General features: G+C 65.4%; 2 protein-coding genes across 3 annotated transcripts; both read left to right on the forward strand.

Annotated features, from left to right (window-relative positions):
* Positions 1-38: 38 nt before the first annotated feature.
* Positions 39-15,319, forward strand: NXPH4 (neurexophilin 4; the record flags this gene model as incomplete). Its single annotated transcript, XM_082496348.1, has 2 exons — positions 39-86; positions 13,576-15,319. The coding sequence occupies 2 exons, from the start codon at positions 39-41 to the stop codon at positions 14,338-14,340; spliced, it is 813 nt and encodes a 270-aa protein (XP_082352474.1). The 3' UTR covers positions 14,341-15,319.
* Positions 15,320-15,441: 122 nt separating this feature from the next.
* On the forward strand, positions 15,442-20,164 carry SHMT2 (serine hydroxymethyltransferase 2). Of its 2 annotated transcripts, none has more exons than XM_082496355.1 (12): positions 15,442-15,513; positions 16,670-16,864; positions 16,967-17,046; positions 17,270-17,470; positions 17,554-17,635; positions 17,871-17,993; positions 18,118-18,257; positions 18,481-18,646; positions 18,719-18,818; positions 19,088-19,243; positions 19,484-19,591; positions 19,742-20,164. In XM_082496355.1, exons 1-12 carry the CDS (start codon positions 15,490-15,492, stop codon positions 19,867-19,869), a joined length of 1,503 nt encoding a protein of 500 aa, XP_082352481.1. In that variant the 5' UTR covers positions 15,442-15,489; the 3' UTR covers positions 19,870-20,164. The 2 variants fall into 2 exon arrangements, with proteins under 2 accessions (XP_082352481.1, XP_082352482.1); XM_082496356.1 differs by having other exon boundaries at positions 19,484-19,595; positions 19,742-19,873.
* Positions 20,165-20,995: the final 831 nt, after the last annotated feature.

The raw sequence follows: 20,995 nt of genomic DNA on the forward strand, positions 1-20,995 counted from the left end.
CCCGCCCTCCATCCCGGGGAGCCCCGCGGAGCCCCGCGATGCTCCGCCGCCGCCTGCCCCTGCTCGGGCCGTGGCTGCTGCTGCAGGTACCGGGGGGGGACGACCGGGGGGGGGGGGGCACCGGGCGGCGGCCCCGCCCGCACCCGCCCGCGGGCGGCAAAGTTGCTGCTGCCGCCGGGGGGTGCGCGGTTCCCTGGGGGGAGACGTGCAATTAGCAGCGGGGGCTGCAGTTCCGTGGGGTAGGTCGTGCAATTATTGGGAGGGTGGTACAATTCCGGGGGGGGTCCGTGCCACTGCGCGGGGGGGGACGTGCAGTCCTGGCGGGGGAGGTCGTGCCGGGGGGGCGGTGGTGCGGTTCTTGGGGAGATGAGCAGTTGGGGGGGGGGGGCGCTCGGGCAGCCGCGGAGATCGCGGCCAATTGCGGGGGGGGGGGGGTGTTGTGCAGTGCTGAGGAGGGGGTCGTGCAATCACGGGGAGGGGGCGTTTGCAGGGAGGTGAATAGGAGAGTTGGGGGGGGGGGCGACATCGGTCAGGGATTGCACAGCGCGGAGGGCGGGGGGTGTCCTGGTCGCCCCAAGTTGGAGCGGGATCGGGGCTGTCCCGGGCTGTGCGCGGGGGGTGCGGGACACCGCGCTTGGCCATGGGGTGGAGTTGGGGGCCGGGGGGCAGCGGTGGGTCCCGCACACCCCCCGGTTGCGAGTCGCCCCCCCCCCCCCCGTTGCAGAGCGCGGAAGGCGCCGTCTGGCAGGTGCGGGGGGGGCAGCGAGACGCGCGAGACGGAGCCGCGCGTGAGCGTGGGGGCGGCCGCGCGAGGGCGGGTCGGGCTCTTTGCCGGGGGGGGTCTGCGGGGGGGGGGGGGGTAGGGAGCGCTGCGCGCCGGGGGGGGGCACTTGTCCCGCACCGCATCGGACCCGCGGGCGGGAGCAGCGCGGGGGGGCGGCGTGGGTCCCCACCAGCGGCCGGTGCCAGGGAGCGCGGGGGGGCCCTGCTGCACCCCGAGCTGGGCCGGCGGAGGTTTCCACTGGTGTGAGCACCAAAACCACCTGCAGAGGTGATGCCCCATTCCTGTCCTGACTCGGTGCGGGCTCAGCTCCAGCACCGCTGTGGACATAACCTCTGCCGGGGGGGGAGGCATCTCCCCTCCACCTCCGTCCGGCCATCTCGCCGGGGTGCCCCCTCAGCCGCGGGGTCGGCACATTCACCCCCGGGACTCGGGCTTTGGCCTTGCTGTGTTGGGCGAGGGGCTTTGCCTGCTCTCGCCCCTTTGCCTCTCTGTGGAGGCCGAAGGTGCAGAGACGCCTTCCCCCCCCCCCCCCCCCCCCCCCCCCGCAGAGCCGTCCCTGCGGTGCCCCCTGGTACCAGACACTAAATGCTCCCCATGGCCACTCACCCCTGCGTGTCCCTTCTCTACCCCCTCCTCTCGAAGCCCAGCGAGGCTTTCCCCCCCCAGGAGGAGCTGTGGGGTTTGGGGGCTACAGCTGCAACTGGTACCAGCATCTGCGGTGGTCGTGAATGGGGAGATTTGTGCCCCCCCAGCCCTGCCCGGGGGGGGGGTGGGGGGTGGGCTCATCACCCAGCGGATCTGATTTCCTGACACTCCATTTTTACTTTCTGTGTTTCATGAATAAAATCAAACGAGTCAATTCCCCTTCGGGAATTGGATGCACATCAGGGACACACACGCACCACCCCCCCCACCCCCACCCCCACCCCCCCCCCCGCACAATCCTGCCCTCCAGGCGAAGGCTCTCGCAACTTGTCTCTCTCTGGCATGCTTCTCTGTGTGTGTAGATGGATAGATGCATGTGTGGGTGTGGGGGTGGCTCTGCGTGACCCCCCCCCTCCTCATGTCCATCTAACGCAGAGCATCTGTCGGTGCTGGAGCTGCTTCAAGACAAATGGGTTTGTTTTGATGAAATCTGGAGCAGGGCGCTGCCCCCGGCCCCCTCCCTGCCTGCACAGGCAGCAGCACTGGGGGTGAGGTGGGGGCTTGCAACCGGGAGGGGGGGAAGGGCCTATCCCGGGGCACAGGGTGGGTACGTGGGTGCTGGAGCCTCCTGCTTCATGCGTGGGGAATAACCCCAGAGGTGCTGCCAGGGGGAGTGCACCCCAACCCCTCTGCGCTGTGGGGCTGGCCAGGGACGTCTGTGGGGTTCCTGGCGTGGGGATGGGCTGCAGGAGGGGCCGGGGTCGGCACAGGGGAAGGGGGATAGAGCTGTTCCTGCTCCTCAGTCCTCTGGGCCTGTTGGGGGGAAACTTTCCTGGCCCCTCTGGGAAGGCAGGAGGCAGCCTGATGGGTGGGGGAACCCCCCCACTCCCAACCCAGCCCCAGTTGCTGCACTGGACCTGAGCTCCCCAGTGCCACATCCCACCAGCTGTGGTGGGAGCGATGGGCAAAGCCGCAGATGTGGCTGCCCCCCTGGGCAAGTACCGGCTGTACAGTGGGTGCGTTCGCCCTGGGTGTGTGTTGGCAAGAGCATTCCTGCTACAGGAAGGACAGACCCCGGGGTGTCCCCCCCGCCATGTGGTGTGTTAGCTGACTGTCCCTGCTGGGAGCATGTGTGTCTCCCTGCTGGGATGGACAAGCTCTGCCGGCCCAGCGGGTGCCCATCTCCGGCGTGTGTGTGCAAATCACCCCCCCGGCTCCCCACCCTTCATGGCTGCTGCCACCCGGGATTTGCCTTTCCTCCCCTGCGCTCGGGCTGGGGATGGCAGCGCTTGGGCAGGCGGGAGCGATGCTGCTCAGTGCTCCCCGCAGGTGATCTCCCTGCCCCAGCCTTCCTCAGGCTGCTGGTTTATGTTTATGCATTAGATATTTTTTTTTTTTTCTGTGCATTGAGCATTAAATCTTGGGGGTCCCTCAGATCAGGGCTGGCCTGCCTTCCCACTGGTTTGGGTCCCACCCAGCTCTCCCAGTGCACCCAGGAGCAACGGGAGACACCCACAGCTGGGGTGGGCACCTGGGCGCTTCCTGTAGCCATCCTTGGGCTTGAAGGGGTGGCTGTGATTTTGGGGAGAGGAGGGGCAATTCCTGGCCAGCAACCTCCTGGCCTTCCCTGCAGGCGGATGCCAGCCTTAGCCCTGCGGTCCCCTATGCCCAGTGACGACGTGATCCACACCAGGCACTGAGCAACAGCCAGCAGTGGAGGGGGATGGCGTGCCACTGGCCCCAGAGTGGGCAGGAGCAGGCAGGTGTGACCAGGATGCGGCTGGTGGAGCGGAGTGTGGTGGTTTGGTGCTGGAGCAGGACTCCAGGTGTCCGTCCTCACTCTGCTCTGCCTGTCCCTTTGCAGGGACGTGCCTCCCCAGCAGCATGCCTCGGTTTCCCTCCTTGCTGGCGGGTGGGGAGGAGGTGAGATAGCAGGTATCTGCGAAGCACCTGGAGTGTTGCTGGCAGGTTTTCCTTCCTGGATTAACCCTTCCCAGGAAAATCCTGCCTTGCAGTGCCGGTGGCCATGCCAGTGGGAGGCTGGTGGCATGGGACGCCAGCCTCCAGTGAACTCACCCCACTGTGTTCCCTTTCCCTTGCTGTCACCCAAGAGCTGTCACACGTCTACTGGGTTGTTGGCTGACAGATGGCTTTGCTCTTAAGCAGATGCTGCCAGCCCTTTGGCGCAAGGACACCTCTATTCAACCCCCCTGCCCTCCCCAGCTCCCATTAATGGGGAGAATTTAACCCTTTCATGGCTCAGAGATGCGTACCCCATTTGGGGCCAGGGGAGGGGAATTGGGTCGTGGCACAGCCCTGCAAGCCACTGTCTGGCTGGGAGTCCCTCCAGGCGCGGAGCTGCAGGGACTGGCCCTGCCAGGATGGTGCCTGGACAGCATCTGCTGGGGTTGGGGGAGCAGCACCATGTGTCCCCCCTCTCCCGGTTCCTGCAGCTCTCCCGAGCTGACCACCGTTGCAGCGAGTGCTTTGTGCTCAGCATGGCTGAGCTAATCTATCGCCAAACAAACACACACTGTTATTCCGAAAGAAGGTTTCCAAGCCACTCATTTCCCTTTTTTTAATAACTCTTCCCTGTGGTGCCCTTTGCACCCTGAGCTGGGAGATTCAATAAGGCTGGAGCCTGGAGCGTGGCGCAGCTCAGCCTCCTGCCGAGGGGGGGGGGAGCAGCAGCTGCGGAGGGGGGGCACCCAGGGGTGCCCCGCGGCCAGACCCACTCCTGCTTTTCCACTGTGGTGTACTGGCTGAAATCGAGGGCCTGCTTTATTGCTTCCCCCCCTTTCTCATTTTTAATTGCCAGTTCTCTGCCGGGCGCTGGCCGGTGGGGGGGGGGGGGGGGGCGGCGGCGGCCTGAGCTGGGACAGCGCTGCAGCCGGCCGCGCTTCCCTCTGCAACAGCAGCCACAAGCTGAGCACCCATCAGCCCCGCTGCTAATCGCACCCATGCCAATTAACACTCCCAGATTAATGACTTTTGCCCCCCGTCCCTGCATCCACAGCTGCTCTTCCCAGGGAGCCGGTCCTGGCACCCGGTGGCCCTACAGTGGGGTGATGCTGCGCTGAGACCCCCTCAGCCGAAGCTTCCCACCCACCCCACCCCCCCCAGCCCGCCCTGGCCAAGCTCCAGCATCTCTGAAGAGCTGCTTGGCTCAGCCTTCGCGCTCCGGCACTGAAGGTAAATGGCCCAGGAAAGATGAAGCTTCCTCTCCAGCCGCTTGGATTGCTGCTAAAGAAATAATCACGTCCCTGTGCCCGTGTTCCCCCCTCCCCGCCTTTTTTTCCTGATCGCTGTTGCAAAAGGAAAGTCATTGTGGAAATAAGCGCCCAGCCTGCAGAAATGATCGGCTGCAAAGAGCCTGCAGGGCCCTGCGCTCGCAGGGGGATTAATTTTCCCCTCCCCAAATAAATCCCTGTCAGACCCTGTTGCTCGCACCGGGGCTGACCGCTGTGCACCCACAGCACCGCAGGTTGCTCAGCCCAGTGCCACTGCTGGCGCAGACCCCATCCAACCCCCTTCACCGTCCCAGCAGCTGGGCTGGCCTCGGTGGGTGTCACGGTGCGCAAAGACCCTCTCATTCCTCCTCCTGTCCCCCCAGCACGGGGCAGCGGAGCCTCTGTCCTCAGCCCCTTGGCAAGCAGAGCGATGCTTTACACCCTTTGTCCTGGCGCCTGCTTGGGTCCGGGCGACTGGGTGGGGTGGTGGGTGCAAAGCGGGGCCGAATCTGCCCCCCGGGGGTCACAAGGAGGCTCCTAGAGGGTGGTGGGCTGCAGGGACCCGCCATCCCCTGCTCCTGGCTGCAGTGGGGCACAGTCCTTGTGACCACGGGACGGCACAGCCCCAGAGGAGCTGCAGCCCCAGCAGTGCCCTTGAGGGTCCCCTGAGTCTCTCAGAGGGTTTTAATTCCCCTCTGCTGCCTGGGGGATGCAAGGGACAGCCGTGTCCCTGCCGCTGTTTCCCCCTTCTTTCTCCTCCAGGGGGGAATAAACCCTCTCTGGTCGGGAATGTGCCGGGGGGGAGATGTGGGCAGCGGGAGGGTGTGTGTGCAGTGCTGGGGGGGCACAGGGACGGGGTTCCCACTGAGGGGACAGCCCCACGTTTGCCCCTCTCCACTGTGACCTTCGCATCGACACTGTCTCATCGGGGAGGGGGGCGGGGGGCGTGTGGTGCAGGGGGGAGAGGGGGCTGGAAATGCAATTTATGATCCCGCCTGATACAATCTTATAAAATTTCCCGGGCACACTTGAAATTACATTTCCATAGCTCAGGAGAAGCGATCTCCTCGCGCACTGATACCTGCCACTTTTATGGCTACATTTATTGCAATAATAAAGTGAAATGGTGAGGCGAGGGGGTGGGGGTGGGCTGGGGGGGAGGAGAGGCTGCTGGGCAGAAGGTGGGGGCTGTGTCCCTGGGGGCCTTGAGGTCCCTCTACTTTAGGGGGGTGTTGGGGTGGCTGCCACATCTCTGCACCCCCCAGGAAGACCTTGAGCGCCAAAGAGCCAGGACAGCTCTGGAGGGGGGGAGGGAGCCCCACAGCCTGCTCTGCTGCGGGGAAACTGAGGCAGCACCGCCAGGGCCGAGGAGGAGGGGCGCAGGCATCCTGGCAGGAGCGACCTGGGACTGGTCCCTGCTGCTTCTGCCTCTGTTTCCCCACATGCCGTCCGTGGGAGCAGCCCGCATCCACCTGCTCTGCAGCACAAGGGGTCTCAGCCGAGGGCTCCTCAGCCCTGGCACTGTGTGCAACGGGAGTGTGGCTTGCGCTGGGCGTGCAGCGCTGCACCGGCCAGGGAGCAGCCCCTCTCCCCACTGAACCCCAGCCCCTTCCCTGAGTGTTCCGGGCAGGCAGTGCGCTGCCAAGGCGAGCAGAATTCAGTTTCCTTGGAGCCCACCAGCCCATGCGTCCCTGTGCCCGCTGCCGCCCCCATGTCCCCTCACCACTGCCTTGTGCGCATCCGCCTGCACATCCCTCTCCCCCTTCCCGCTCCGTTTATCTCCTCATTTTCTCATTCATTCTCTTTTCTTCCTTGAGTCCAATGAGTCACACAAGCCCTGAATCCTTTGCCTGGTGCTGTCTCCTCCCTTCTATTATATTTTTTCCTTTGCTCTTAACAGCACTTTTCTTTTTCACCCGTGGGGGGAGAGACTGGGGATGTACATTTTTCCCTGCTCCCCCCCCAACCACCTACCAGCTCCTGTCTCACCATGAAGCCCTTAAAAGTAATAAATAAATAAAACAACGGCTGAGAAAAGAAAAGGCAGGAAACGAGTGACAGGGAAAAGGAACCAAAACGAAAGAAAGAAGGAGGGGAAAAAAAAGTCCTACTCGGGCTATGAAATATTTATTAGCCAGCGCGTGCCGAGCGCGTTAATAAAGCCGCAGCATTTGCATATTTTTTCTGTCTGCAAGGAGCGAGGTGTCTGTTTAGGGGGTGAAGGCAAATGCGTCTGTGGGAAACTGATTTCTCCCATCCCTGCGCAGGTCGTGCTCCCACACGAAGTGATGCCAGCCCTTGTGCGAGCGTCGCTTTGGGCAGGGATGTCACTTGGAGCAGGACCCTGGTGCAGCTCCTGTGGGTCCTGCCACCACCACGGCCTGCGCCTGCAGGATGGGTGCTGGCAGCTCCACAGTTCCATAGTGACCCAATGGTGGATTTGGCTTTGGCGAGCTCCTCCCGGCTCTCCCCCAGCCGAGGACGTGCTGGCACTGGGTTTGCCCATCCTGGTGCTGGGGGCTCTGCTGCTGCCTGCCTGCTGGGCTGCCTCCGGGTGCATGTGAACCGCTGGCAGCTGCAGCGGCAGCACAGAAGAGGCAAAGACTGAGGAGGCCTTTGGGTGGCCACACTGAGCTCACCTCTGGGGCAAGGTTTGTCTGGCCATCACTGTGACTCTGTGTGCGTGCGTGGCAGGGTGGCTGTGCATGAGTGCATCCTGACTTGTCCCTGTCTGTCACCTGCTTGATCCCTCGGTGCCTGGGACTGGGGCAGGTTCAGCATCCTCCTGAGCGCAACGCCCTTTTGCCCCACCATGGCCGTCCCACCCCATTGTGTTGGGGTGAGTGGGGCTGACGCTGCTGTGGGTGGGGGCTCCCAACTGCAAGTGCGGGGGAGGGAGGAGGAGGCTGAGTGATACCAGTGATGAGAGGGATATGGGCCACGTGTGGGCAGTGGGGGCGTCTGGCTGTGGGGCGAGCTGCTGCCTGCACAGACGTGGGGCGATGTGCCATGCACGGCAGGGACGGTGCTGGCTGTGCCGGCGAGGGTGGCAGGGGGCATTGAGCAGAACCAGCTTCCCCTGGGACACCCCAGCCCTGGAGCTGCTGGCCAGGGATGGGCTTTCAAGCGTCTTTGAGCTGGGAGCCAGTGGAACACGGGGGTGGCTGCTGGGGACAGCTGATGGGGTTTCTCTTGCCCTTGTGAGGCTGAGATGGTGGGGCTCTGCCCTTCCTCCTGGGACTGTCCTGCTTGCCATTCCTGCAACCCCTGCCCATGATACCCCCCCTGCCTGCCCGGCAGCCCACAGCCCTCCCCAGTGGCCCCTGCTGGGCTACACACTGCTGCTGTCCCCGGGCCCCCCCTCACCTGTCCCACTCCCCTGTCCTTTTGCCCTTGAGTCCTCATCACCAGAGGAGCAGCATCCTCTGTCACAGCCTCCCCGGGCAGGGATGGGTGGCCAGACTGGGTCTTACCTTGTGCTTGGGGTCTGTGGCCCCTGGACTCCCCCCAGCTCCACCCGCACCCCAGCCCCAGCCCCGGCGTGCCCGACAGCAGGTAAATTTGTTGCCCTGGCACTACGGAGTCATCACCACGGATTTGCCTCACGGGGACTTTCATTAGCAGCCTGCCACTCACCAGCCCCATCTGCGCTTGCCGAGGCAGAGCGGCACGCTTGCACCCAGCGGGGCAGCAGCAGTGGCAGCAGCATGGCCGTACCCCCGACACGTGCTGGGGCTGCTGCAGAGGAGCACGTTCACCCCGGAGTGCACAAACGCACTGAGGAGCAGAGGCACCCCTGCACAGGCGCACATGCAGAGCCACCTCACTTCACATGTGTGCATGTAACCCTGCATGGATGCACACAAAGGTACCCACAGGGACGTGCAGGACACACGAAGGCATTCGTGCACGTTCAGCTGCATGCAGAGCAGTGCGTGCATACACAAGCAGCCGCAGGCATTTGTTGCATTCACCTGCACGCTTGCTGCAGGTGCACCCCGGGCCAGGCAGGCAGTGGGTGATGGCAGTGCAGACCTGCTGGCACCCGCGGGCGCACACACCCGCACACTCGGTGCTCGCTGCGCACTCTCACTCACATGCAGTCATTCAGATGTGCGTTGCACGCCTCAGCACACTTGGGCTCGTGCTTGGGTCCCTCCCCGCAGCCCGGCAGAGCCCACCGCTGCACCACGTCACCCTGCCACCGCATTAGCACCCGCGCAGCGCCAGCGAGATAAATGGGAGCTGTCAGAGGCACCTTGTTTGCTGCTAACCTTTGGAAATGCCACACCGCCCTGGGCTGTGCTGCGCCGGGGGGAGCGGGCCCGCGGGGATTGTTGCTCACCACCTCCAATTAATCTCCTTGCACTAACGAAGGCAGTAGGGTGACAGGGGAGAGACCAGTGTGACACTGCGCTCACGGGGAGAGCTGGAGACCCCCAATCAGCTCTGCCACCGAGCCCCACCGAGGAGTGGGGACGGCTTGGAGCTGGGTGCGGGGGACAGGCTGTAAGGACGGGGCCGTTGGTGAGGATTGTCGTGGGGGGCTCTGCTCCTGGCACAGGCAAGGGGCTGCTTTGCCTTGAGCTGGTACCCTGTCAGTCATGGCCCTGTTCGCGGGGCGCTGGGAGCTCATCGCAGCACCTGCAGGGGCAGCCAGTCCACCCCACCCCTCCCCGCACTGATCCGCTCCCCTCCTCCAAGGTGACCGTGGGTCTCGGGGGAGCAGCTGATGGCGCTTGGCCCTGCCAGCAAATGGGATGTGAGTGGCCATCACTGCTGGTCCTGACAAGCCAAATTGATGCTGGCACCAAGAGCCTTCCTAGTCCCTCTGCAGCCACCCCCAGCCCTTCCTGCATCCTTGCCTGGCGGCTTGTGCACACGCAGAGCGACACGCGGGTGCCTGCAGATGCATGGCAGCCCTGCACTGCCCCACACGCACCCAGAAAAGTGCACAAGGGGCTGGAGAGCAGCAAAAACGTATATCATTGTCTTGGGGTAGTGCGTGGATGCAGCAGCGCATGCATGTGTAACGGTAAAAAACAAGCGTACCAGACAAACACACATGGGTGGTGCAATCACAGCCAGAACCCAGCACGCAGCGGAGCCAGGCATGGCCCTCCTCTGGCACACGGGACAGATCCAGGTGCGGTGCGTGAGGAAGGGGCTCTGCACACACCTGTGCACGGCCAGGAGGCACTGGGACTCCCCACAGACGCCCGTGAAGCATGTCCGAGAGGTTCACGTGCATGTGTGTGAGTGCTGCACCCCCAACCACTCACAAGCAGAAACATTAATATTTAAGGCGAGGTGTGAGTGGGACCTGCCCAGAATGCCGACAGCACTGGCAGGGTGCAGGGGGATGACCTTGGCTCCCCTCAGCGCCGTCGTGGAAGATGCGTGTTGTGGCCCCGCTCTGCTGCACCTCTTGCCCGCAGGCTCCAAGACCCCAGCAGCCGGCTGGGGGAAACCATCCTCCTGGGGCTGCACTGGGGGCTTGGGCAGTGGAGGTCTCCCCCACACCCCCGTGCTGCCCACGGACCTGGACTGCGCTCGTGCGGCAATCGATAACCCTGGCTGCATCGGCAGTCGCTGCCCTGCTCTGCAATTCCCTTTCATCCCCCGCTCCCCCGGCACCTCCCGGAGAGGGTGGGAGGCTGCCAGCCCGGCCCCTTGCCACAAGCGGCTGGGGGTCACCGCTCTCCCCGCAGGGACGAGGTCTCTTTCCCCCCGGCAGCGCCCAGCCCTGCCCGTGCCTGTCCATGCCCCACAGCTCCCCACCCCATCCTCCCGCAGCAGCCTGGTCTGGGGACCCGCAGCCTTCAGTAGCGCACAGAGCTGGTGTCAGCGCCTCCTTTCCCAGGACATGCCCGTCCCCACTGCTGCCCACTGTGTCTGCTCCTCACTGCCTGCCTGTCTCCGTCACTTTCCTCTCCCTACTGCATCTGTCTCCATCAGTGCCCCATCGCAGCCCCGTTCCCATCGCATCCCTATACGCATTGCAGCCCCATCTCTGCTGCATCCCCCTCACCGCTAGCAGGGGACCATGGAAGGGGGGTGGATTGGAAAGGGAAACTGAGGCAGAGGGAGGAGGGCTGCAGTGGCCCACGTAGCACTGTTGGGAGGAACCAGCCTTCCTGGCTCGCATCCCTGGCTGAGATGGAAAGCCAGCGCAGAGCTGAGAAACCTCCAGAAATCTTTCCCAGGCTGGTGGGGCTTGGGTGGCATGTACTGGCATGCATGTGTTCCCCCATGGGCTGCAGTCTCTGTGCTGCTCCCTGTCCCCCCCACTCCGTGGGTGCAGCCACGTTTTGGGGGCTCCCCTTCCAGCTGTGGGGTCACTGGTGCCTCTCGCCTGCCTATGCTCATCTCGGGGTGAGGGAGGCCCACTGCCTCCCCACGGTGGGACGCAGGGGGCTCCCGGGCTGATGAATATGTACAGGTGGCATTAACAATTGAGCTTAGCTGGGGCAGAGGGGGAGTGGCGGTCTCGCTGGGGGCCACCATTGTGTCCCCCCACCCCGCCAAACACCGCTCTCCTGGCTGGAGGGGGTTGCTGGGGGGCTGCCCTTCTCCCCCTCCCCCATTTATCTCTCCATCTTGCGGTCCTGCCGCACTCGCTCCCTCTCTCTCTGGCTGCTGAAGGCACCCGGCTTTGAAGATGCGTTGAAATATAGATAAGGGCGAAGGCAGCAGCTGCGCTCAAAGAGAGATTGGGGAGGGAGCTGGGGGACAGCCAGACCGGGGCGCGGGGCTGTGGGGATGCTCAGCTGCAGCTCCCCACTGCATGGCCCCCTGTCCCCCGCTCCCCAGGCTGGGCTGAGACACCCCCCCCAAATCCTCCTCCCCTGCCCACAGACCCAGGGCTGGGCAGCCTTGCCCATGCCGGCCAGTTGCCTGGGCAGAGGCAGAGCCCCGGGGCAGGACGGCCGGTGCGGTGCAGTGCGGTGCAGTGCGGGCGAGAGCGAGCACATGCCAGAGCAGATTTACCAGCTCAGCCCAGCACAGGCAGCATTAGAGGGATAAGGCAATAGATCCTGGAGACAGCAGCACACAGCCTGGCCGGAGGCTCCAGCTCAGCAGCCAGGGAGGAGCAGGGCAAGCGCAGGGGAGCCCGTGGCCAGGGCAGCCCCCCCTGGGTGCTGGTCCATACCTGGTGGGTGCCCAGCAGGGACTGGTTCCCACATGCAGATTTGTGTGGGTGTAGAGGAGGGGTCCTGGGAGGCTCTCTCCTCTCTGATGGGGGGCATGGGAAGAGTGCATGGCACTGTGAGGGGGAAGCGGCATCGAGCCATTCTGACAGTGCTGTAGGGTGGCTGGTGTGGGGATGAGACCCCCCAGCAATGGCAGGAGCCCTCCCCAGCTCCTGCCCTGCCTCCAGCCTCACTGGCACATGTTCAGCGCTGAGGCATGCATCAATTTCCTATGGGGGCACAGCCCCCCCCCCCACTCCCCCCAGCCCCGTCCAGCTGGCACCTCCGCTCGCCACCCTCTGTCCCCACTCCCCTCCTCCCCACGTCCCCCGCGGGAAACAGGTCGTCCGGAGCAAAAACTGCCAGAGCAGCCCCAGCACCTGCCAGCTCGCCCGCGACAGTGATTGACGAGGCTGGGGCTGACAGAGCAGCATTCTGCACGCCGGGAGCAGCTGGCAGGGCAGGCAGGGCACCGGGGTGCCAAGCCGGGAGCAGCCAGGATGAGGGATGGGGAAGCAGTGAGGGAGGGCCAGGTGGTCTCGGGCAGGAGAGGGACACGGGACACGTCAGAGACGGGGTCCCAGGGCTGAAGAGGTGCCAGCTGGCTCTGCGCGCTGCTGCTGAGCCGCCTGATGTTGGCCCCAGCAGCCAGATGGGCAGAGCAATGGCTGTGGGGCACCTCAGGAAGGGGACACTGAGGTCCTGTCCCGGCTGGCGCTGGCAGGAGGTGGGTCCCAGTCCCCTCAGTGTGCGGAGTCCCTTCCTTGACTGGTGTGGCTGGAACAGCCACGTTACACCCCAGTGCTGGCTGCATCTCCAGAGGGTCCTGCTGTGCCAGTGCCCACCAGTGCTTGCAGCTTGCCCGGGTTGGCGAGACCATGCAGCTGGTCTCCATTGCAGCTCCCTGCCTCCATTTACCCCACCAGGAGAGGAGCTGCCTCTCCTTGCCCTGTGGGAGCCCTTCCCGAGGACTCTGCGTTGGCTGAGGCGGTGTCCCCGTGCCGGTGCAGGCACCTTGCAACTGTCTGGTGTTTTCCTCCCCTCTTTTCTGCTTTTGCTGCAAATTCCCTCCCTTGGCAGAACGCAGAAAGTGACCCCAACTGCCCGGCAGAGATACCTGTCCCTGCACGTTCCGTGCGTGCCCCCCTCTGCACACAATGCACCCCACTCTTCAGCTGCGTCCGCCCAGTGCAATTATCCTGGAGGGCGGAGCGGCTGCCGTGCAGCCCAGCGGGGGTCTCTGTAATTTCAGCTGTAGATCAGAGGCACCGGGTAATGCAATTAGGCTTTCCTGGCAGGCGGCGCGGGGCTCTGATGCCTCCCCTTCTCTGTGCACGCCGCTGCCCCCCACCCCCCTGCATTTTGATAGGCCTCGGCTGTGGTGGGGCAGGCAGGCATGACTGGTCCGGCGTCCCGCTTCTTCCTGCAGCGGGGACATGGGTGATGCTGGAGAAGCAGCCCGGGCTGCTGGTGTGTCTGGGACAGGCGTGTGTGGGGACGAGCAGGGGCAGGGGGCAGCCACGCGTGGCTCCAGGCACGGCAGACGGAGGGGCACGGTGCAGTAAGGGGCGCGCAGTGCCCAAGGGGTGCATGACCTCAGAAGGGATGCAGGGGCACAGGAGGGGTGCACAGGCGCAGCGGAGTGCATGGGGACAGGCAGGAGGATGGATGAGCAAGGGGGCAGCAGGCACAGCTCATACAGTCTCTGCCCTCTTTCCCCCAGACACTGTGTGCTGGGGGCCACATCACCAAGACCCTGGGGTACCTGGAGCTGGGCACCTCCAACCTCCTTAAGGATGTCCCCTACGGCACCTTGAAGCCCCCGGTGCTCGATCCCAGGCGGCTGATTCCAGCTGAGCCCCCCCAGGGTGCAGGGACACCCTTGGGCGCTGTACGGAGCCCCTGGGACTGGCAGAAGAACCAGACGGCCGGGGAGCTGCCGAGCCCCCGCACCCGGCGCAAGCCCTCACTCAAGTCCGGCCGCACCAAGAAGATCTTCGGCTGGGGCGACTTCTACTTCAACATCAAGACACTGAAGTTCAGCCTGCTGGTGACGGGGAAGATCGTTGATCACATCAACGGCACCTTCAGCGTCTACTTCCGCCATAACTCCTCCAGCCTGGGCAACGTCTCTGTCAGCATTGTGCCCCCCTCCAAGGCGGTGGGCTTCGAGGTGCTGGTGCCAGCGCCCCCGCTCCCCCGCCCGCCCCCCCAGCAGAGCACCCTGCCCGAGGGGCGCCCGGCCAAGGCCCTCAACTGCCACGTGGAGTATGAGAAGACCAACCGGGCACGCAAAAACAAGCCCTGCCTGTACGACCCCTCCAAGGTGTGCTTCACCGAGCACACGCAGAGCCACGCCGCCTGGCTCTGCGCCAAGCCCTTCAAGGTCATCTGCATCTTCATCTCCTTCCTCAGCATCGACTACAAGCTGGTCCAGAAGGTCTGCCCCGACTACAACTTCCAGCACGACAACCCTTACTTCGGCTGACGGCTGTGGGAAGGGGCAGCGGGTGCTGGAGCTGGGGGCTCCTGCGCTCCATCCCGGCTGCACGGTGCCCCCTGTCGCCCCCGCACCAGCCCCCCCTTCATTGCCTCAGCACTTCCCCGGGGCATGGGAGCAGGGCCGGGCTGTCCCATGCCCACTGCCCACTGCCCAGCCATGCGCCCGCCCCTGTGGCTGCATGGGGGTGGCAGGTGCAGAGCCCAGCCCCCCACCAGGGGCTGGGCTGGGGTCCCCGGGAGCATGTGGGTGAGTCATGGGGTACAGCCCCCACGCCATGGCATTGGCTGGGCGTCTGTCACCTGTGGGGGGTCTGCGGGCACAGTTGTGGTGGAGGATTTTGCCATGTGCTGGTGGGTCCTGGTGCTGGGGAGAGCTCTGGCTTCACCCCCTGCACTGAGGGGGGCTTTTGTCATCCTGCAGCTGTAGATGTGCATGCGTGTGCGCGTGGACACGTGTGTGCATGCCAGTCTGCCCGTGTGCGAGGGCACCCGTCCAGGGATTTTGGAGCCTCCCCCCCGCCGTTGGCCCCTTCAAGGCTGCGGCAGTGTTGGGGCACCCAACCGAGCCCCTGCTGCCCCACGGAGTGTCCCGTGGCCCCCGGCCGGGGAGGATCCTGCCCAGATTCGCCACCCCTCACCCAGATTTGCAGCCCCCCCCCCCCCCCCCAGCCACCATTGCCGTGAGGAAGCGCCCCGCCATGGGGCCCTGGGGGTACCCGTCCCCGCGCCGGAGGGCCCTTGCTGGGGGCTGCCACCGCCTTGGCTCCGGGCAGGGGCTTCTTCATAATTTTTTTAAGAAAATTAAAATGGGAAAAAAAAAAAGTGGAAAATAAAAACATTGGTGGAAAAAAAAGGCAAAGCGGTGGAGTGTTCTGACGCCGTATCCACGCGCGGAACCCACCGCCCTCCCGCCGCTCCGGGATGGGGGGGGGCAACGGGGGGGTGCGAGGGATGGAGGTGCCCCCGGCGGGCTGCCTCCCGTTTGGGACATCCAGTTTCCCGGCGGCCCCCGCGGCACCGGCGGCCCCTTGGCCCCGCCCAGTCCCGGCAGCGCGCGCGCGGCGTCGGCGGGGCCGGGGCGGGACCGGGACCGGGGCCGGGACCCCGCCGGGACCCGCCTGGAGCGCGGACCGTGATGTGGCCGCTCCGCCTGGGCAGGGTGAGTCGCGGAGCCGGGAGGGGAGGTCCCGGCGCCCAGGGGTGCCGGTGCCCATTGGGGGTGCCCGGTGCCCGGGGAGTCCCGGTGCCCAGAGAGTGCTGGTGCCCGCAGGGAGCCCCCGTACCCGGGGGGGTCCCGGTACCCGCGGGAGCCCCGGTGCCCGCAGGGGTCCCGGTGGTCGCATGTTGTCCCGGTGCCCCGGGTGTTCCGGTGCTCTCAGGGGGTCCCGGTGCCCAGGGGGGATACGCGGGGGGGGGTGTCTCGGTCCCCTTGGGGGGGTCGCTGCCTGCGTGCCCGTTTCTCCCGCCTGCCCCAGCGCCCCTTCTCAGCCGGGGGACGCAGCTCCTGCCCGGTGGGTGTAGGGGCAGCGGTGCCCGGTCCTGATCCCGGCCCTCGCGCCCCCCCCCCCCCCCCCCCCCCGCCCCGGGCAGCGGCATCCCCGGCCCGGCCGCCGCCCCCGCGGACTTTGTGGCCGTCCCAAAGTCCCCCGGATCGGAACAGCCACCGCCACCGGCCTTGGCCCCTGCCTGGCGCCCGCGGCCTCGCGGGTGATGCAATGGTGCGGCGGCGGTTACATCACCCCGCACCGGGCGCCGGCACCGGGCACGGCCGGCGGGGCAAAGCGGGGGGGGGGGGGCGGTTTCCTCGCCGGGGCTGAGGCGGGCAGCGTGGGGTCCTCCCGTTGTGCACGGTGCTGCCGGGGGGGGGTGCCTCGGGGGGTCCCCCCTGCTGCAGCACCACTCCCACGCAGCACAACGGTGGTGCCCCCTGGGGGGGGGGGGGGGGGGTGTCCAGCCATCCCACCCGGGCGTGCACACATGCACACGCATGTGCAGCTCTGCTGGGCACATACTCTGCACCCGCGGCAGGTCTCGCTGCCATCCCTGCTGCTTTGGCACTGATGGTGGGACACTCCTGCCCCGGCTGTGAGCCCGGGAGACCTCGGGGGGCGGTGGAGGGTGTCCCACGTGCCTTGTGGGGACCTCGGGGGTCCCCCTGTGCCCACCCCGAGAGGTGGCACTGGTGGCTGGAGACAGAACACCGGGGTCTTGCCCCTGGCGCTGTCCCCTGCTGTTGCAGGGGCGCTTCGGGGTATGGGGCCCTGGTACCTGCCTGCGCAGGGTCGCAGCCTGTCAGCCCCCCCTCTCCTGCACAGGCCCTGCGGCGATGTGGCTGGCTGGCCACCAGCAGCCAGTGGGCGCAGCATGGCACCGCCACAGCGGCTGCCACGGGGCACATGCCCGGCTGGACGGGGCAGGAGAGTCTGGCTGAGAGCGACCCCGAGATGTGGACCCTGGTCCAGAAGGAGAAGGATCGGCAGTGCCGGGGGCTGGAGCTCATTGCCTCTGAGGTGGGGCACGGGTGTTTGGGGCAGGGGGTGGTGATGGTCCTGGGGGACCCCTGGTCAGGTGGGAGCTCTGCTGCCCTGTCTCTGACCCCTCTTTTCCCCTAGAATTTCTGCAGCCGGGCGGCACTGGAAGCTCTGGGCTCCTGCCTCAACAACAAGTACTCGGAGGGGTACCCTGGCAAGAGGTAAAGGGGGGAGCAGGCACCGGGGAGTGGGAGGGCACCGGGGGCATCAGGGGTCCTCCCACAGATGGGATTCAGTTGCAGAACAGGTTAAGGGGAGCCCCAGGGCAGGAGCAGGTGTTTCCGAGGGAAGGCTGTCCTCTCCACCAAGGTCTCCTGTGGGGCAGGGTGGGAGGCTGTGGGGCTGGTGGGGGGAAGGCCCCCCATAACCACCTCCCTTCTCCAGGTACTACGGGGGAGCTGAGGTGGTGGACCAGATTGAGCTGCTGTGCGAGCAGCGGGCTCTGGAGGCATTTGACCTGGATCCTGCACGCTGGGGCGTCAATGTTCAGCCCTACTCAGGGTCTCCAGCCAACTTTGCAGCCTACACAGCCCTACTGCAGCCCCACGACCGCCTGATGGGGCTGGACCTGCCCGATGGTGGCCAGTACGTAGCGGGGTGGGGCAACCTGGACCCTTCTGCCTCCCAGGGGGCTCAGCCTGATTCTGCACCTCTGCCTTTCCCTGCAGCCTCACACATGGGTACATGTCGGACATCAAGAGAATCTCGGCAACGTCCATCTTCTTTGAGTCGATGCCCTACAAACTTGACGTGAGCTGAGGGGGGCAGGTTCCTGGGGGGAGGGGGGATCTGACCAAGCTGTTGACCCCAGTGGTGCCCTTGGGGTGGCTGAGCTGCTCCACCATCCCCTGCTCTGCCCTCCCTCTCTCATCCATGTCCCGGTGCCATGGGGTGCCTGTGGTCCAGCTAAACGTGCTGTGCTCAGAGGTGGGCACAGGGAAGTGTGTGTGCCTCTGCAAGATGTCTGTCTGTCTGTCCCTCGCAGCCAGCCACGGGGCTGATTGATTACGACCAGCTGGAGGTGACGGCGCGGCTCTTTCGTCCTCGCCTTGTCATCGCCGGCACCAGCGCATATGCCCGCCTCATTGACTATGCTCGCATGAAAAAGGTACAGGGTGGTAGGCTCCATCCTGGGTGACGGGAGCTCCTGCGGCAGCTCGAGGGCAGTTGCACCCCGCTCATGCCTGTGGGGACAAGGACAGCCCGTGACTCCCCGTGCTTCACATCACCAGGTGTGCGAGGAGGTGAAGGCGTATCTGCTGGCAGACATGGCGCACATCAGTGGGCTGGTGGCAGCCAAGGCCATCCCTTCGCCCTTTGAGCATGCGGACCTGGTCACCAGCACCACACACAAGACCCTGCGTGGTGCCAGGTGAGGCTGCGTCCTGCCGCCCCCTCACCTGGGAGGATGCCCACCCGCAGCGGGGGGAGCGCAAAGCAGAGATGGCATTTCATGCGCTGGCTGGGCCAGAGCTGAGTGGGAGGGACCCACAGGAGGGTGGTGGCAGTGTCAGCACTGCCCCATGGTACTGGAGGCGAACTGGGGTGATGGCGGGCGGGTGGGAAAAGCTGTGCCAGCGGTCTCTTGCTGCCAGGTCAGGACTGATCTTCTACCGCAAAGGCGTGCGCTCAGTGGATAAGAAGACGGGCAAGGAGACACTCTACGACCTGGAGGACAGGGTCAACTTTGCTGTCTTCCCCTCCCTGCAAGGGGGGCCCCACAACCATGCCATTGCTGCTGTGGCTGTGGCCCTCAAACAGGTCTGTGCCAGGGCAGGGGGCTTGGGGCTAATGGTGGCCCAGGCCCCGCGCTGACACAGTCTCTGCGGCCAGGCCAGCTCGCCAGCTTTCCGCCAGTACTGCCAGCAGGTGCTGAAGAATGCCAAAGCCATGGCACAGGCCCTGCTCCAGCGCGGGTACACCCTGGTGTCAGGTAGTGCCTCCTTCCCTGTTCTTTTGGGGACAAGGAAGGACAAGGGTGCGCTAGGACGCAAGTGGCACCGCTCGGCCTCGGTGCCCTTAGGCAGCAGTGGGGAGCGTGGGTGGGTTGGGGGGGGAGGAGGGGGGCATGCAAGGCAGAATGGGGCTGGGGAGGCAGCACTGGGGCGACGCTGCAGAGCAGGGAAGGGGCTGGGATTAGGGGCTGGCTGGGAGGTGCTCGGGGCTAGTCGTCGCTCCTCACCCCTCTCCCTTGCTTCCTAGGTGGCACTGACAACCACCTGGTGCTGGTGGACCTGAGGCCCAAGGGCATGGATGGCGCGCGGGCTGAGCGGGTGCTGGAGCTCGTCTCCATCACTGCCAACAAGAACACGTGCCCAGGGGACAAGAGCGCGCTCACGCCAGGGGGGCTGCGCCTGGGTGAGGGACAGACCCTGCTCGGGGGGGTCTTCGTGCCTCCATCCAGCCCCTTCCTTGGGGGGGGGGGATCCCCAGGCTTTCACCCGGGGCATCCCCCCTCTCTGAGGACTCCATGTGGGGATTTGGAGGCAGTTTCTGTCTCGGAGAGGGACGGGACCCCATGGGGGCTGGGACTTGGGGACCCCCTTGGTGGGATTGGCTTCTGGGGATGGTGCCCCCCTCACGTGCCGCATCCCCCAGGTGCCCCCGCGCTGACTTCCCGCCACTTCTGCGAGGAGGATTTCCAGAAAGTCGTGGCTTTCATCGATGAGGGCATTGCACTGGCCCTGGACGTCAAGAGCAAAACCAGTGAGTGAGTGGGGGTCCGTGTCTCCCCCCTTCCTGGGTGCCAGTCAGCACCTCTCCTTTTGGGGTGGGAGCTGCCCCCCTTGCCTAGGCAGGGAAGGGGCTGCTGTGACATCCCCTCGCCCTTCTCACCACCTCCCCCTCTGCCCCCAGGTAAGCTCCAGGACTTCAAGACCTTCTTGCTGCAGGACGCGGAGACGCAGCGCCGCTTGGCCGACCTGCGCCAGCGCGTGGAGACCTTTGCTCGTGCCTTCCCCATGCCTGGCTTCAGCGACCACTGAGCTGGGGGCTCTCGCCCCTCCTGCCAGGCTGGGACTACTGGAGGACAAGGGGAGGCTTAAATCCACCCTCTGCATTCCCCACTCCCCTTGGTCCACCACCAGCACCTTTGGGATCGGGTGCTCTGTCCCTGGGGTAGGGGGTGGCCTAGCCCTGTCCTGCTCTCAGTGTTAGGGTACAGAGACCCCCAGAGACCCTGATGGGGGGAGGGACCAGTCCTCGCTCCAGCCTTGTCCCCTCTGTCCAAGCAAGTCTTGCACTTTTCTATGGGGAGGGGGGTTGCTAATAAAAGTGGGGTCAGAGCCTGCCTGCGTGGAGGTGCGGGGGTGCTGAGCTGGGGAGGGAAGGGTCTCGGCGCTGTGGGTGACCCACATGGGTGTCCCACTGCTCATGGTCGTGTCTCAGTGTCCCCGCCCCCTTCTCTTCCACCCAGTGGGCTCTGAGGGGCCGGGGGGGAGGAGGGGGTGTTATGCTGAGCCCTGGAGGGAGATGGGTGTGGTGGGGGGCGGTGGTCCAGGCTGCCCCCCCCAGGTCCTGCTGCTGCAGGGTGCAGAGCCACCCGTGAGACCCTTTGTCCCCTCGTTCCCCACCGGGTAGCCTGGTGCTGGTGGGGCAATCGGCTGCCCACTCCCTGGCACATCCCGCTCTCCTGCGCCGTCTGCTCCACGTTTACTGGCCACTTGTTCCCCACTGTGGCCAGAGCCAAACCAAACAGTGCCAGGCGTGAGCGCCCCACCCCCATGCCAGGCCGTGCTCCATGGCATGTAGCCTGGGGGGAGCAGGGCTGCCCACGCCTGCAGCACACACGTGCAGCCATGCATATGTGTGTGTGTGTGTGTGTGTGACTCCCCCACACCCTGCCCTGCTCTTTTCCTCTCCAGAGGGGCTGGTCGGGACTGGGGGGGGTCCCTGGGCAGCCCCCGCAGCCCCGGAGCATGGGAGAGCGGAAACGCATCGTGCAGGGGCCGTGAACTGCTGCTTCCAGTGGGACATGAGCCCCCACCCTGGCCTTCCCCACACGGAGGGGGGTGTGTGAGGGTGTTGTTGGATGTCTCCTGTGTTTATGGGCCTGGGAAACAGCATCCATAATCCATTTTGCTGCCCACCCCCCACCCCCTATAATTTATT

The sequence above is a fragment of the Vanellus vanellus genome (genome assembly GCF_965231255.1).
Source record: "Vanellus vanellus genome assembly, chromosome: 28".
Classification (NCBI taxonomy): domain Eukaryota; kingdom Metazoa; phylum Chordata; class Aves; order Charadriiformes; family Charadriidae; genus Vanellus; species Vanellus vanellus.

What these genes read in the sequence shown, in the direction of transcription:
- SHMT2 (XM_082496355.1), top strand. Translation starts at nt 15,490, where the DNA reads ATGTGGCCGCTCCGCCTGGGCAGG. An exon ending in GAGGGGTACCCTGGCAAGAG is followed by an intron (nt 17,047 to 17,269) that starts GTAAAGGGGGGA and finishes TCCCTTCTCCAG; the next exon opens with GTACTACGGGGGAGCTGAGG. An exon ending in CGGGTACACCCTGGTGTCAG is followed by an intron (nt 18,819 to 19,087) that starts GTAGTGCCTCCT and finishes CTTGCTTCCTAG; the next exon opens with GTGGCACTGACAACCACCTG.